This window comes from Delphinapterus leucas, chromosome 2, assembly GCF_059928025.1.
Source record: "Delphinapterus leucas isolate spDelLeu-1000000601 "Yukka" chromosome 2, BTC_Dleu_Yukka2, whole genome shotgun sequence".
NCBI lineage: Eukaryota > Metazoa > Chordata > Mammalia > Artiodactyla > Monodontidae > Delphinapterus > Delphinapterus leucas.
In genome coordinates, this window is record NC_143130.1 from 78,462,125 (window position 1) to 78,478,140 (window position 16,016).

General features: G+C 41.3%; 1 protein-coding gene across 11 annotated transcripts in view; it reads left to right on the forward strand.

The window, feature by feature from the left end:
• MYO1E (myosin IE) overlaps positions 1-5,396 on the forward strand; it is a 204,421-nt gene extending 199,025 nt beyond the window's left edge. For all 11 annotated transcript variants that reach the window (XM_089904548.1, XM_022579652.3, XM_089904571.1 and 8 more), the window contains one exon: positions 4,318-5,396. In XM_089904548.1, coding sequence (XP_089760674.1) covers positions 4,318-4,394 — 77 coding nt within the window. In that variant the 3' untranslated portion in view covers positions 4,395-5,396. The remainder of the gene's footprint in view (positions 1-4,317) is intronic.
• Positions 5,397-16,016: the final 10,620 nt, after the last annotated feature.

Consider the following 16,016-nt stretch of genomic DNA (forward strand, 5'->3'; position numbering starts at 1 on the left):
GGTAGGTCAGGTTTCAGGCTGATCAAGACTCCAGCTTCATTTTTAAAAAATACTTCAGCTCTGCCCTCTTCTTTGTATCTGTTCCCTCCTCAGGCTGTTTTTCCTCATGGTAGCAAAAAGGCTGCATCAGTTCCAGGCCAACAGATCAAACCATCTCTGAAATCCGCTTTACCTCTGAAACTTCTCTTAGCCATTGGACAAAAGTCCCATCTATCCCTCAGATTGGGCCAAATTGGTCATCTGCCCATCCCTGAATCAATCTCTGTAGCAAGGCAAAGGCTGTACCCCAAGTGGGTCAGACCTGGCAGGGTCTGCCCGAGGTAACGGGAGTTAGGCCTCTCCCACCCAGATTTCATAGCCTCCTCCTAATGAAGGTAGATGGAATGGAAGCCAGGGAGACAACTTGTAACATCTATTATAAAAGTGGTCTGTGGGCTTGGCTGAATACTTTACCCAAATTAATAAAGATAAGTTAGAATATGATATACATATAAGCACACATTATTCCTTATGGAAGCATAAAAAACAAAGATAACTCTTAATTTAGGATGTTAGAAAAAGCCCCATGAATGGCATGGCATTTGCGGTGAGGGATGGGAAGACTGACAGAGAGAGGAGCCATGGAGGCCAGAAAGAGTGGGTCCTTTTAGGAAAATGAGCTGACACTCAACCCAGGTGCAGAACCCCTGAGGAGATGTCATGGGGGATGAGGTAAAGCCAGAGTGGCCTGGTCCTAGAGGCCCTGGGTGTCAGGCTCAAGACAAGTTGTCAAGAGGGAGTAGAGCCATCCAAGGTGTATGAGCAGAGCAAGGACAACCTGAGTGGACAGTGGTCCATGGCAGGGCTAGCTTTCGGGAAGAGGTAGCCAAGGGCAGTTCTAGGAATCACCTGGGCTCACTCCCAGGAGAATTCCAGGTCCCCAGACCAACCTCCTTCTAAATGTTCTCTGGGTGCTCTTTTTATCTCCTTTAGCCATCTGGTTTTCTACAGGTGTTAATATTTTAAGTCATTTAGTATCCTTCTTCAAAAGTTGGAATAAAGTATTGAAATAAACTCTTAGTAATACAAACAGGATTTTTATCACCAGCTTTGTTTAGCAAAATTATGGGAAATGACCTAATATCCAGTGATGGGGATTAGTTTAATAAGCTTTGCTATATCCATTCAGTGAACTTTGATGCAAAAATTTTTATGTTAAAGATAACGATGCAAAAGTATATACATTATTGAAATGGAAAAATGTTCATGGAGAAAAGGAAAAAGTTAGGTTAGCGACTGTGGACTAGTCTCATTTTTGTAAAAATATAAAACACATGGAATAGAAAAATGTTTTCTAAAAAGACATTTTTAAAAATAGAAAATGTTAAAGTGGTCTCCTTAAGTGTTGAACTTTAAGTATTACTTCCTTTTCACTTCTCAATATTTTCAAAATTTTCTAGACATAACATGTACTGGATATAATTAAAACATATATTTGTAAAATGTAGAGTCCTAAAAGTTATCAAAACATGCTATAAATTATTGCTGTAATTTAAACAGTGTGGTGTGAGTGCAGGAATTGACATATAGATACAAAGGATAGAATAGCATTCAGAAGCAGACCCTTGTGTGCATAGGTATTTAATAGATGATAAATGTGGCATTTGAAATCAGGGGAAAGGATAGACAATTACTTTCCATTTTGAAAAGAAAATAAAGTTTGATCTCTGCCTCATACACAAAGTAAATATCAGATAAATTAAAGATCTAAAACTGTATAATTAAATTACGAAAGTCTTAGAAGGAAACCTAGAATATTATATTAATCTTTGGGTGAGAAAAATCTTCCTATGGAAGATGTCAAACTCGAAAACCATACGGGATTTAACCTCATAAAAAGGCTAAATTGGGCTTCCCTGGTGGCGCAGTGGTTGAGAGTCCACCTGCCGATGCAGGGGACACGGGTTCGTGCCCGGTCCAGGAAGATCCCACGTGCCGCGGAGTGGCTGGGCCCGTGAGCCATGGCCGCTGAGCCTGCGCGTCCGGAGCCTGTGCTCCGCAATGGGAGAGACCACAACAGTGAGAGGCCCGCGTACCGCAAAAAAAAAAAGGCTAAATTAAAACCTATATGGTGAATGGCACTGGGAACAAAGTTAAATTATGGAAAACAGACTAGGCAAAAATGTTTTACATATATAAATAGCTCTTCCATGTAAATAATACAAATAATCCAGCCCAAAAGTGGACAAAGGCTATTGAGGCAATCAGTGCACAGCAGAGCCTCCTTAACCATCAGGGAAGTGCAAAGCAAAGCATTTCACCTGTGATATCAGCAAAGATTAAAATATGAGAGGGACTTCCCTGGCGGTCCAGTGGTTAGAAGTCGGCGCTTTCACTGCCCGGGCCCCAGGTTCAATCCCTGGTCTGGGAACTAAGATCCAGCAAGCTGCAGGATGAGGCCAAAAAAGAAAAAAAAAAAGTGAGAGTTCACATTCCCTAATCCAAATCCTTCGAGCTAACTGAGTTTCAGAAATCAGAGATGGGAGCTTTTTTATAGTATGTAACACCCCCTTGCAGGTCCCAGGGAAACAGCTTAGATCAGCCTCAGTATTTCTGCTGTGGAACCTAAGCATGCAGTGGAAAGAGACATCATAAACAAGCCCATGTCAGTTCAGGTCAAGTTTTCCCATGAAATGAGTTACAGAAAACTTAATTTTCAGAACTTTCTGGATTTTGTCATTGCAAATAAAGTGTAGAGTGTAATATCTTTGGTTAGTCAGGGAAATAGGTACCTCCTTTCACTATTTACTGCTGGAATAGACTTTTGGGAAGGAAATTTAACAGTATTTATCAAAATTGTAAAATCCCCATATCAAAATGATTACTTTGGATTTATAGATTAACCCCTTCCCCCAAGATAAGTCCCAAATAAATTAATACTTACATGCGTAAAAGAAACATAAAAGTCCTAGAAGTATAGAAGAGTTTTCTTTTTTAATACTGTCTCTGTGGGAAAGGATTTCTAAAAGTGATTGAAAACTAAGAAGCTGTAAAATCATCATCTGACTCCACTGCTCAAATACTAAAATGTCATAAAAGTTTAATTAAAATTGGAAGAGGTATTTGTAACTCATGTGACAGATTCACTAGTATATAAAGAACTCCCAGTCAACAAGATAAGAGACCAGCAACCAATAGAAAAATAGGCAAATGATATGAACAGTGGAAGATAAGCAGCTATAGAATACAGAAGCTCTTTATATACAGATATGAAATGATCTGTAGTATGTATTATTAAGGTTTAAAAAGTACAGAACATGTAGTATGCTATCACTTGTGTACAAAAGAGGTTTTTTTGTTTGTTTGCCTGAATAAATGCCTTTATAGACATGAAATATCTCTGGAAGAAAGTGCAAGAAATAGGTAATACTGCTTGCCCTCAAAGAAGGGATCTGGGTAGCTGTTTTCACTGTTTATCCTTTTGTACTTTTGCAAGTACACATGAAAGTATTACCTATTACAAAAAATAAATTAGATTTTCTTACAAAGGATACTAGAAGGTGATTATTCTTTGATCCAAGAGTCTATCCTATAGAACTACTTGCACGTGGGCATAAAGACATTTTTTGCATTAACAATGAAAAATTGGGGAACAAATGGCCATCAATAAGGGAATGTTATATAAAATTTGGTATGCAGTGCAGCTGTTTAAAAAATGAGTCGTGGAAAGATTATTGAGTATTGAAAAGCAAGATGCACAATAGTAAGGTATAGAATGGCCTGTTTAAAATGAATGTGTGTGTTTATAATCACAGAAAAATACATACCAAATTACTGCTGAAGGGACTGGGATTAAGCTGGGAAGTAATTACGGTGAAGTGTTGCAGATCACTTCTTTCAGAAAGGCTGTGAGATGGAGTGAGGAGTGTGAAAGATGCAGTGGGGGAATAGCCACTGTGAAAGAAAAGGGGGGAAGCAGGATTAGAGCCATCTGACCACAAGGCGACCTCACAGTCTGCCGGCCCAGCAGCTGCTCCAGAGCTGGGACTGCTCGCAGGGGAGGCTGGAAGGCTTAGGCCCCGAGAGAAGCAATGTCTCAAAGGCAAGGCAGATCCCACAGGGCCGAGAGCTGGAGACTGGCAGCAAAACCTCACATCTGGGCAGCGGGTTCTTCTGGAATGGGGCCTGAGTGGCACATCTGCATGTCTAATCTTCATTAAAATTAAGAAGGGAAAGAACATTCCCTTTGCCCATGGGATGCACCCACACGAGCAGAGTGCATCTGGCCTGGGCAGAAAGCCTTGCTCACCGTCACCTCCACCATCTGTGTCCCTGCAGATCCTTCTGGCTGGTGGACCGGGCGGCTACGAGGCAAGCAGGGCCTGTTCCCCAACAACTACGTGACCAAGATCTGAGGCGCACAGACTCTGATGCACAGGACGAAGGAACTTCAGGCACAGACAGGGGAGGGGGACATTTGGGGGCTCTCCTTCTGATCCATAGCGAGCAATTGCTTCTGCAAGGCCTGGAGCTATTCTGGCATCTTGCCCATGGAGGACTTCCAAAAGCTGGGCTGGAGACAGGGAGTGTCACTCCATAAATGATCCTGAAAGGTAGCCTATTCATAGGAACCCCAGAGGGCAAACCAAGCACCCACTCAGATTTATTTATTCTATTTAAACCTGGTGAGAGGACAGGCGAGGTCCACTCAGACCTTGCTGACTCTAACAAAATAGCACCTGCTCACTCACCAGGCCCAGGGAATGGCTGTACGCGGCCACTGACAAGTGCCTTTAGTTGAAGAGCACATTTCTTTCATCCCTCTTTTCATTACCTGATGTACACATTCCTCGGCCACCTTCCCTCAGGGAAGACCCACTCTCTGCAGGTGGGGTTGGCGTGAGCAGGCACTTCCCGTGCAAATGTCAAGGGCCGGCTGAGCCCACAGGTGCAGTGGGTGCTGGTTTACACTTTGCTGGGCTGCAGGGGCTGAGGCTGGGCTGTCGGCCAGGCTTTCTCTGGGTCTTCAGTTGGAATGTGGCTGGCCCATGTTGGTTTTTGTGTTTAATGCTGTACCTATTACAAGAAGGATCTCTTTTTTTCGAGCTGTACATTTATAAAAACAGATCATATACTGTATATATAAAAAATCTCAAGATGATAGAAACATGTATGAATGTACTAAGTAGTATTCCACTGTACTTATCCATAAGATAGGATTTATTACAAAACTCACACCAGGTACTTAACAGTTGTGCACTACTCCTTTTCAACTATAGAATCAGTGTTACTGCTTTCTAGCTCAATCCCTGCAAACCCTTCCCAACCCTCTCCTGTAGGTAATTTTCCCCTGCTGGCCCCCAACCCTGTGTCTCCTCCCCCTACCTCCTAAATAAATAAAGGAATCAGTGAACCACCTTGTTCTTTCATGACGTCTGTCTGGCTTGGACTGTGTCCGCTGCCACAAGAGAAGGTATGTTGAAGTCCTAACCCCTAGCACCTTACTTGGAAATAGGGTCTTTACAGAGGTAATCAAGGGTCATTAAATTAAAATGGGGTCATTAGTGAGGGCCCTAATCCAGTACAACTGGTATCCTGATAAAAAGAGATTTGGACACAGATCAATCAACACACAGAGAAGAAGACGAGGTGAAGAGTCAGCCACCTGCAAGCCAAGGGAGGGGGCTTGGAACAGATCCTCAAAGCCCTCAGAGGAAACCGTTCCTGCCAACACCTGCATGTTGGACTTCCACCCTCTGCAATGGTAAGGCAGTAAATTTCTGCTGGTAAGCCACCCAGTCCGCAGTACTTAATTAAGGCAGCCCTAGCACACCAAGGCAGTGTTTATTGCAGTAGTAGTGAAAAGTTGGAAACATTGTCATATCCATCAATAAGGAAATGGTCATGGGGTACCATCACTTCTTAACCTCTCCTTCTCCCAGTTGCCCTCAGCCATTCTTAAGCTCCTGGGAAAGTAGGATTTGACCGCACACACCTCTTGCCATTTCAGGATCCCCAAGTCCATAGGAAAAAAATTATCAGGGATTACATATTAGGGGGAAAATATATCTGAATTTGGGGCAAAGTAAATAATTCTGTTTTACTTCAACTACAGAGAGCAAACTTCACTTGCTAACAATAAACATAGTTTAAAGTACATTTCAGTTCCATTTTGTGACCACCTAAGAGAGAGGAAAATAAAGCCATAATGTGATGAAATAAGGAAAGGTAATTCTATGGACACCAACAGTCTCTATATTTTACAAGGGACTTTCAATTTCACATTCCTGGGCTCACTGAGAGTTGGGAGGAAGGAGACAGAACCAGAATTCAACTGAGGAGCATCATGGACTCCCCTTGAGCAGACTCAGGGTGCAGGCTGCTTTCTCACCGGCAGGACCGCCCAAACCACATTCCTGTGTTACCATGAGCCCCTGTCCCAGCTCCCACGTGGCTTACCCAGGGCCGTGCTCAAATAAGTGCTTAACAGATGTTGCCCGAATAGGTGACTGAATTGATGTTTATAGGTGAAGAAGACTTAAACATTGGTTTCCTCTCATTTCTGGATCCAGCCAGGCCTGCCATTTTGTTCACTGATCAGTTAAACAGACAAGAAATTAGTTCAGGAATCACTTAACCAGGGGCAACATAAAGAGGATCAAGGGCCATCCCAGCCTTCTAGAACTTGCCATCCTGTTTAGGAGAAGGGGCATGTGTATGCACACAACACACATGTATAGCAGTAGAAACTGCATTGTAAAAATGTGACAGATTCCTTCAACTGATGGTTTAAAGAAGTAACCAAGAGTTGGTTGTTTGGCCTGAGGCGACCCAACACTGCAGCCTACCCGGGCTCTTTGGTGGGGCTAATGGCAGACTCTGGGAGAGCTCACGTCAAGGAGTACTTCCCAGAACTTCTGCTGCCAGTGTCCTTGTCCTCACGATGAGACAACAGCCACCCCCCGCCACTGCAGGAGACCCTACAACACTAGCAGCCTGTGGAACAAAAACCACATTCACAGAAACACAGACAAGATGAAAAGGCAGAGGGCTATGTACCAGATGAAGGAACAAGATAAAACCCCAGAAAAACAACTAAATGAAATGGAGATAGGCAACCTACCAGAAAAAGAATTCAGAATAATGATAGTGAAAATGATCCAGGACCTCGGGAAAAGAATGGAGGCAAAGATCAAGAAGATGCAAGAAATGTTTAACAAAGACCTAGAAGAATTAAAGAACAAACAAACAGAGATGAACAATACAATAACTGAAATGAAAACTACACTAGAAGGAATCAATAGCAGAATAACTGAGGCAGAAGAACGGATAAGTGGGCTGGAAGACAGAATGGTGGAATTCACTGCCGTGGAACAGAATAAACAAAAAAGAATGAAAAGAAATGAAGACAGCCTAAGACACCTCTGGGACAACATTAAATGCAACAACATTCGCATTACAGGGGCCCCAGAAGGAGAAGAGAGAGAGAAAGGACCCGAGAAAATATTTGAAGAGATTATCGTCAAAAACTTCCCTAACATGGGAAAGGAAATAGCCACCCAAGTCCAGGAAGTGCAGACAGTCCCATACAGGATAAACGCAAGGAGAAACATGCCGAGACACATAGTAATCAAATTGGCAAAAATTAAAGACAAAGAAAAATTGTTGAAAGCAGCAAGGGAAAAATGACAAATAACATATAAGGGAACTCCCATAAGGTTAACAGCTGATTTCTCAGCAAAAACTCTACAAGCCAGAAGGGAGTGGCATGATGTACTTAAAGTGAAGAAAGGGAAGAACCTACAACCAAGGTTACTCTACCCAGCAAGGATCTCATTCAGATTCGATGCAGAAATCAAAAGCTTTACAGACAAGCAAAAGCTAAGAGAATTCAGCACCAGCAAACCAGCTCTACAACAAATGCTAAAGGAACTTCTCTAACTGGGAAACACAGAGAAAAAAGGACCTAGAAAAACAAACCCAAAACAATTAAGAAAATGGTCATGGGAAAATACATATCGATAATTGCCTTAAACGTGAATGGATTAAATGCTCCAACCAAAAGACACAGGCTTGCTCAATCGATACAAAAACAAGACCCATATATATGCTGTCTACAAGAAACCCACCAGACCTAGGGACACATACAGACTGAAAGTGAGGGGATGGAAAAAGATATTCCACGCAAATGGAAATAAAAAGAAAGCTGGAGCAGCAATACTCATATCAGATAAAATAGACTTTAAAGAATGTTACAAGAGACAAGGAAGGACACTACAAAATGATCAAAGGATCAATCCAAGATAAAACAATTATTAATATATATGCACCCAACATAGGACCACCTCAATACATAAGGCAACTGCTAACAGCTGTAAAAGAGGAAATTGACAGTAACACAATAATACTGGGGGACTTTAACACCTCACTTACACCAATGGACAAATCATCCAAACGAAAATTAATAAGGAAACACAAGCTTTAAATGACACAATATACCAGATAGATTTAATTGATATTTATAGGACATTCCATCAGAAAACAGCAGATTACATTTTCTTCTCAAGTGCACATGAAACATTCTCCAGGATGGATCACATCTTGGGTCACAAATCAAGCCTCAGTAAATTGAAGAAAATTGAAATCATATCAAGCATCTTTTCTGACCACAACACTATGAAATTAGAAATGAAATACAGGGAGAAGAACGTAAAAAACACAAACACATGGAGGCTAAATAAGCAAGAGATCACTGAAGAAAACAAAGAGGAAATTAAAAAATACCTAGAGACAGTTGACAATGAAAACACGACAATCCAAAACCTATGTGAAGTTTATAGCAATACAAGTCTACCTCAAGAAATGAGAAATATCTCAAATAAACAATCTAACATTACACCTAAAGGAACTAGAGAAAGAAGAACAAACCCCAAAGTTAAAAGAAGGAAAGAAATCATAAAGATCAGAGCAGCAGAAATAAATGAAATAGAAACAAAGAAAACAATAGCAAAGATCAATAAAACTAAAAGCTGGTTCTTTGAGAAGATAAACAAAATTGATAAACCATTAGCCAGACTCATCAAGAAAAAGAGGGAGAGGACTCAATTCAATAAAATTAGAAATGAAAAAGGAGAAGTTACAACAGACACTCCACAAATACAAAGCATCCTAAGAGGCTGCTACAAGCAACTCTATGCCAATAAAATGGACAACCTGGAAGAAATGGACAATTTCTTAGAAAGGTATAACCTTCCAAGACTGAACCAGGAAGAAATAGAAAATATGAACAGACAAATCACAAGTAATGAGATTGAAACTGTGATTAAAAATCTTCCAACAAACAAAAGCCCAGGACAAGACGGCTTCACAGGTGAATTCTATCAAACATTTAGAGAAGAGCTAACACCCATCCTTCTCAAACTCTTCCAAAAAATTGCAGAGGAAGGAACACTCTCAAACTCATTCTATGAGGCCACCATCACCCTGATACCAAAACCAGAAAAAGATACTACAAAAAAAGAAAATTACAGGGGCTTCCCTGGTGGTACAGTGTTTGGGAGTCCACCTGCCGATGCAGGGTACACGGGTTCGTGCCCTGGTCCTGGAAGATCCCACGTGCCACAGAGCAGCTGGGCCCATGAGCCATGGCCACTGAGCCTGCGCGTCCGGAGCCTGTGCTCCGCAATGGGAGAGGCCACAACAGTGAGAGGCCTGCGTACCGAAAAAAGAAAATTACAGACCAATATCACTGATGAATATAGATGCAAAAATCCTCAACAAAATACTAGCAAACAGAATCCAACAGCACATTAAAAAGATTATAGACCATGATCAAGTGGGATTTATCCCAGGCATGCAATGATTCTTCAATATATGCAAATCAATCAATGTGATACACCATATTAGCAGATTGAAGGATAAAAACCATATGATCATCTCAATAGATGCAGAAAAAGCTTTTCACAAAATTCAACACCCATTTATGATAAAAATTCTGCAGAAAGTAGGCATAGAGGGAACCTACCTCAACATAATAAAGGCCATATATGACAAACCCACAGCAAACATTCTCAATGGTGAAAAACTGAAAGCATTTCCTCTAAAATCAGGAACAAGACAAGGATGTCCACTCTCACCACTGTTATTCAACATAGTTTTGGAAGTCCTAGCCATGGCAATTAGAGAAGAAAAAGAAATAAAAGGAATCCAAATTGGAAAAGAAAAAGTAAAGCTGTCACTCTTTGCAGATGACATGATACTATACATAGAGAATCCTAAAGATGCCACCAGAAAACTACTAGAGCTAATCAATGAATCTGGTAAAGTTGTAGGATACAAAATGAATGCACAGAAATCTCTTGAATTCCTATGCACTAATGATGAAAAATCTGAAAGTGAAATTAAGGAAACACTCCCATTTACCACTGCAACAAAAAGAATAAAATACCTAGGAATAAACCTACCTAGGGAGACAAAAGACCTGTATGCAGAAAACTATAAGATACTGATGAAAGAAACTAAAGATGATACAAACAGATGGAGAGATATATCATGTTCTTAGATTGGAAGACTCAATATTGTGAAAATGACTATACTACCCAAAGCAAACTACAGATTCAATGCAATCCCTATCAAATTACCAATGGCTTTGTTGTTTTTTTTGTTTTTTCTTTTTACAGAACTAGAACAAAAAATCTTAAAATTTGTGTGGAGACACAAAAGACCCCGAATAGCCAAAGCAGTTTTGAGGGAAAAAAACAGAGCTGGAGGAATCAGACTCCCTGACTTCAGACTATACTACAAAGCTACAGTAATTAAGACAATATGGTGCAGGCACAAAAACAGAAATATAGATCAATGGAACAAGATAGAAAGCCCAGAGATAAACCCACGCACTTATGGTCAACTAATCTATGACGAAGGAGGCAAGGATATACAATGGAGAAAAGACAGTCTCTTCAATAAGTGGTGCTGGGAAAACTGGACAGCTACTGTAAAAGGATAAAATTAGAACACTCCCTAACACCATACACAAAAATAAAATCAAAATGGATTAGAGCCCTAAATGTAAGACCGGACACTATAAAACTCTTAGAGGAAAACACAAGAAGAACACTCTTTGACACAAATCACAGCAAGATCTTTTTTGATCCACCTCCTAGAGTAATGGAAATAAAAACAAAAATAAACAAATGGGACCTAATGAGACTTAAGAGCTAAGGAAACTACAAACAAGACAAAAAGACAACCCTCAGAATGGGAGAAAATATTTGCAAACGAATCAACAAAGGATTAATCTCCAAAACATATAAACAGCTCATGCAGCTCAATATTAAAAAAACAAACAACCCAATGCAAAAATGGGCAGAAGACCTAAATAGACATTTCTCCAAAGAAGACATACAGATGGCCAAGAAGCACATGAAAAGCTGCTCAACATCACTAATTATTAGAGAAATGCAAATCAAAAGTACAATGAAGTATCACCTCAACACCAGTTAGAATGGGCATCATCAGAAAATCTACAAACAACAAATGCTGGAGAGGGTGTGAAGAAAAGGGAACCCTCTTGCACTGTTGGTGGGAATGTAAATTGATACAGCCACTATGGAGAACAGTATGGAGGTTCCTTAAAAAACTAAAAATAGAATTATTCATATGACCCAGCAATCCCACTAGTGGGCATATACCCAGAGAAAACCATAATTCAAAAAGACACATGCACCCCAATGTTCATTGCAGCACTATTTACAATAGCCAGGTCATGGATGCAACCTAAATGCCCACTGTCAGACGAATGGATAAAGAATATGTGGTACATATATACAATGGAATATTACTCAGCCATAAAAAGGAACGAAATTGGGTCATTTGTAGAGATGTGGATGGACCTAGAGACTGTCATACAAGTGAAGTAAGTCAGAAAGAGAAAAACAAATATCGTATGTTAACACATATATGTGGAATCTAGAAAAATGGTACAGATGAACCAGTTTGCCGGGCAGAAATAGAGACACAGATGTAGAGAACAAATGTATGGACACCAAGGGGGGAATGTAGGTGGGGGTGGTGGTGGTGGTCGGATGAATTAGGAGATTGGGATTGACATGTATACACTAACATGTATAAAATAGATAACAAGAACCTGCTGTATAAAAAATAAAATTTAAAAATTAAAAAAAAACCTAATTTTGAGCAATACATAAATAAATAATAAAGTAACCAAGAACCACATGAACAGGCTTGAACTTGGACCCTAGGCCAGAGGTGTTCAAACTTGCTGGACCAGCGGTTCCCAAACCCTTTACACTCTTCCATATTATTGAAGACCTCCAAGAATTCTGCTTTTGTGGGTTATAGCTATCAGTATTTACCATATTAGAAATTCAACTGAGAAAATTTTAAAACACCGACGAACACACACATTCTATCACATGTCATATAGCCTCGGGAAGATTCCACCATCAACTACTGACAATGAAGAATGAAAAAAGCAAATAACAGGGCTCCCCTGGTGGCACAGTGGTTGAGAGTCCACCTGCCGATGCAGGGGACGCGGGTTCATGCCCCGGGCCGGGAAGATCCCACGTGCCGTGGAGCGGCTGGGCCCGTGGGCCATGGCTGCTAAGCCTGCGCATCCAGAGCCTGTGCTCCGCAGCGGGAGAGGCCACAACTGTGAGAGGCCCGCGTACTGTCCAAAAAAAAAAAAAAGCAAATAACATGCTAGTATTATCATGAAAAGGGTTTTGACCTCATGGACTTCTTAAAAACTGGCCACATTTTAAGGACCACAGAGTGGGTAAGTGCTAATAAATGGAGGATGCCGCATGCAGGGAGAGCACCTGGTTTTTTGGGGTTTTTTTATTTTTGGCTGCATTGGGTCTTTGTTGCTGCATGCGGGCTTTCTCTAGTTGCAGCAAGTAGAGGCTACTCTTGGTTGTGGTGCGCAGGCTTTTCATTGCAGTGGCTTCTCTTGTTGCGGAGCACAGGGTCTAGGCATGCGGGCTTCAGTAGTTGTGACACACAGGCTCAGTAGTTGTGGCTCACAGGCTTAGTTGCTCCACAGCATGTGAGATCTTCCCCGACCAGGGCTCGAACACACGTTCTCTGCATTGGCAGGCGGATTCTTAACCACTGCGCCACCAGGGAAGCCCAAGCGCCTGGTTTTCTGAAAACGTTATGCAAAAGGCCATCTCTCCACAGTGCTCAGGCAAGCGAGACTCACCCATGGAGAGGGCAAAGGTGAGCTTTCCCTATGAGCTTGCTACACCACGAGTGGAGGTGTAGACCACCCACACCCACCTGATCACACATGACCCGTCACCATTATTACCAAGTCCACCTCAGGAAGGCAGAAAGGGGTGAGGAGTGCAGTTTCCTTTTTAAAGGATGTTCCCTCCAAAGCGCACACACCACGTCCACTCATATTCTGCTGGCCAGAACTTAGTCACATGGCCTCAGATGCAAGGGGGTTGGGAGCCTCTTGCTGGAGACAGTCACTGCACAGAGCAGCTTGCCCAGGGCTGAGAGCTCCCTCTCAGCTGTGGCTCCTTCCAGGCAGAGATGCTCACAAGAACAAGTGAGAGACAACATGGCTGTGCAGCCACAGAACTCAGAGTCTCCAACAGCTCGCTGCAGAGCAGGGCATGTGCACAATCCAAATCCTCTCGCTTGTGACTCCTTCTCAACTCCCCCAGACCTGAGTGGAGCTGGGCAGACCTGGGCTGGCCCTGCCTCTAGTACAGGTGGTTTTCTGGGCAGTTTCATTGGCAAGTGGGGATAGAGTCTGGGTTCAGGAGCAGAGCATGCATGGTGCATCTTTGGTGGAGAGCCTAACAATTTCACTGAACCCCTCACCTTTGTAGACAAAAGAATAGGAGCCACTCTGCATTGTTGCCCCCTTTCCCTCCTTGTTTTGTCTCCTGACGCCTGGCTGGTCTTCACAGTTCCTCCTGAATTTAAGAACTCACTTTTACTCCTCCCAGCTCATCTTGATCCCTTTCCTGTCTACTGTACGGGACCTACGCTGCTAACCAGCCTGTTCTAGTCTAAAATCTCCACTTTGCAAATGAGAAGGTGCAGGATGGTTCACTACCTCACCCAAGGTCACACAGCTGTCAACCAGACCAGCCACCACTTGAACCCTGATTGACCCAAAGGCCCATGTTTTTAATCTTTTCTTCAACTCAACAAATATTAAGGAGTTTGACAGTCTAATTGTCAACCTTTAAAGTTCCAATATCTTTCTCTCAAAGAGCAAAAACCTAAAAACGGAAGAAAAACCGCACAAATATGACTCAATAGCTATAAATTGGTAAACTCTTTTGATGGGCAAGAGCTATGTCTAACACTTCAGAAAATACTACAAAGCTACAGTAATCAAAACAGCATGGATTGGCACAAAAACAGATATATGGATCAAGGGAACAGAATAGAGAGCCCAGAAATAAACCCACACATCTACGGTCAATTAATCTTCAACAAAGGAGGCAAGAATAGACAATGGGAAAAAGACAGTCTCTTCAGCAAGTGGTGTTGGGAAAGTTGGACAGCCACATGCAAATCAATGAAGTTATAACACACCCTCCCACCATATATAAAAATAAACTTAAAGTGACTTAAAGACTTAAACATAAGACATGACACCGTAAAACTCCTAGAAGAGAACATAGGCAAAACATTCTCTGACATAAATCGTACCAATGTTTTCTTAGGTCAGTCTCCCAAGGCAATAGAAATAAAAGCAAAAATAAACAAATGGGACCTAATCAAACTTACGAGCTTTTGCACAGCAAAAGAAACCATTAAAAAAAAAAAAAAAGACAACCTACAGAATATTTGTAAATGATGTGACCAACAGGGTTTAATTTCCAAAATATACAAACACCTCATACAACTCAACAAAATAACAGCCCAATCAAAAAAATGGGCAGACCTTAATAGACTTTCCTCCAAAGAAGATATACAGATGGCCAATAGGCACATGAAAAGATGCTCAACACTGCTAGTTATTAGAGAAATGCAAGTCAAAACTATAATGAAATACCACCTCACACCAGTCAGAATGGCCATCATTAAAAACTCTACAAATAACAAATGCTGGAGAGGGTGTGGAGAAAAGGAAACCCTTCTACACTGTTGGTGGGAATGTAAATTGGTGCAGCCACTATGGAAAACAGTATGGAGGTTCCTTAGAAAACTAGAATTGCCATATGATCCAGCAATCCCACTCCTGTGCATATATCCAGAGAAAACCATAGTTCAAAAAGATACATGCACCAATATGTTCATAGCAGCACTGTGGAAACAACCTAAATGTTCATAGACAGATGATAAAGAAGATGTGGTACATATATACAATGGAATACTACTCGGCCATAAAAAACGAAATACTGCCATTTGCAGCAACATGGATGCAACTAGAGATTATCATACTAAGTGAAGTCAGAAAGACAAATACCATATGATATCACTTATATGTGGAATCTAAAATATGACACAAATGAACCTATCTATGAAACAGAAACAGACTCACGGACATAGAGAACAGACTTGTGGTTGCCAAGGGGGAGGGGGTTGGGGGAGGGATGGAGTGAGAGGTTGGGATTAAGCAGATGTAAGCTATTATATATGGAATGGATAGATAAACAAGGTCCTACTGTATAGCACAAAGAACTATATTCAGTATCTTATGATAAACCATAATGGAAAAGAATATTAAAAAAAGAATGTATATATGTGTAACTGAATCACTTTGCCGTACAGCAGAAATTAACACAACATTGTAAATCAACTATACTTCAATAAAATTTAAAAAAACAAAAAAGAATTCTGATGTATCTTTGAATGGCCAGAGTCCATCTCTTCCCAAGACCATCAACCTCCTTAAAATAATAGCCACTAGCATTCAAGCACCTCCAGATACTGTGCTTAACATACTTGAGTACAACACTCTGAGGCAGACGCTCTTAGCCCCATTTTACAGACACAGAAACAAGCACAGAGGTCACACAGCTGCTAAGTAGACTTAAACCCAA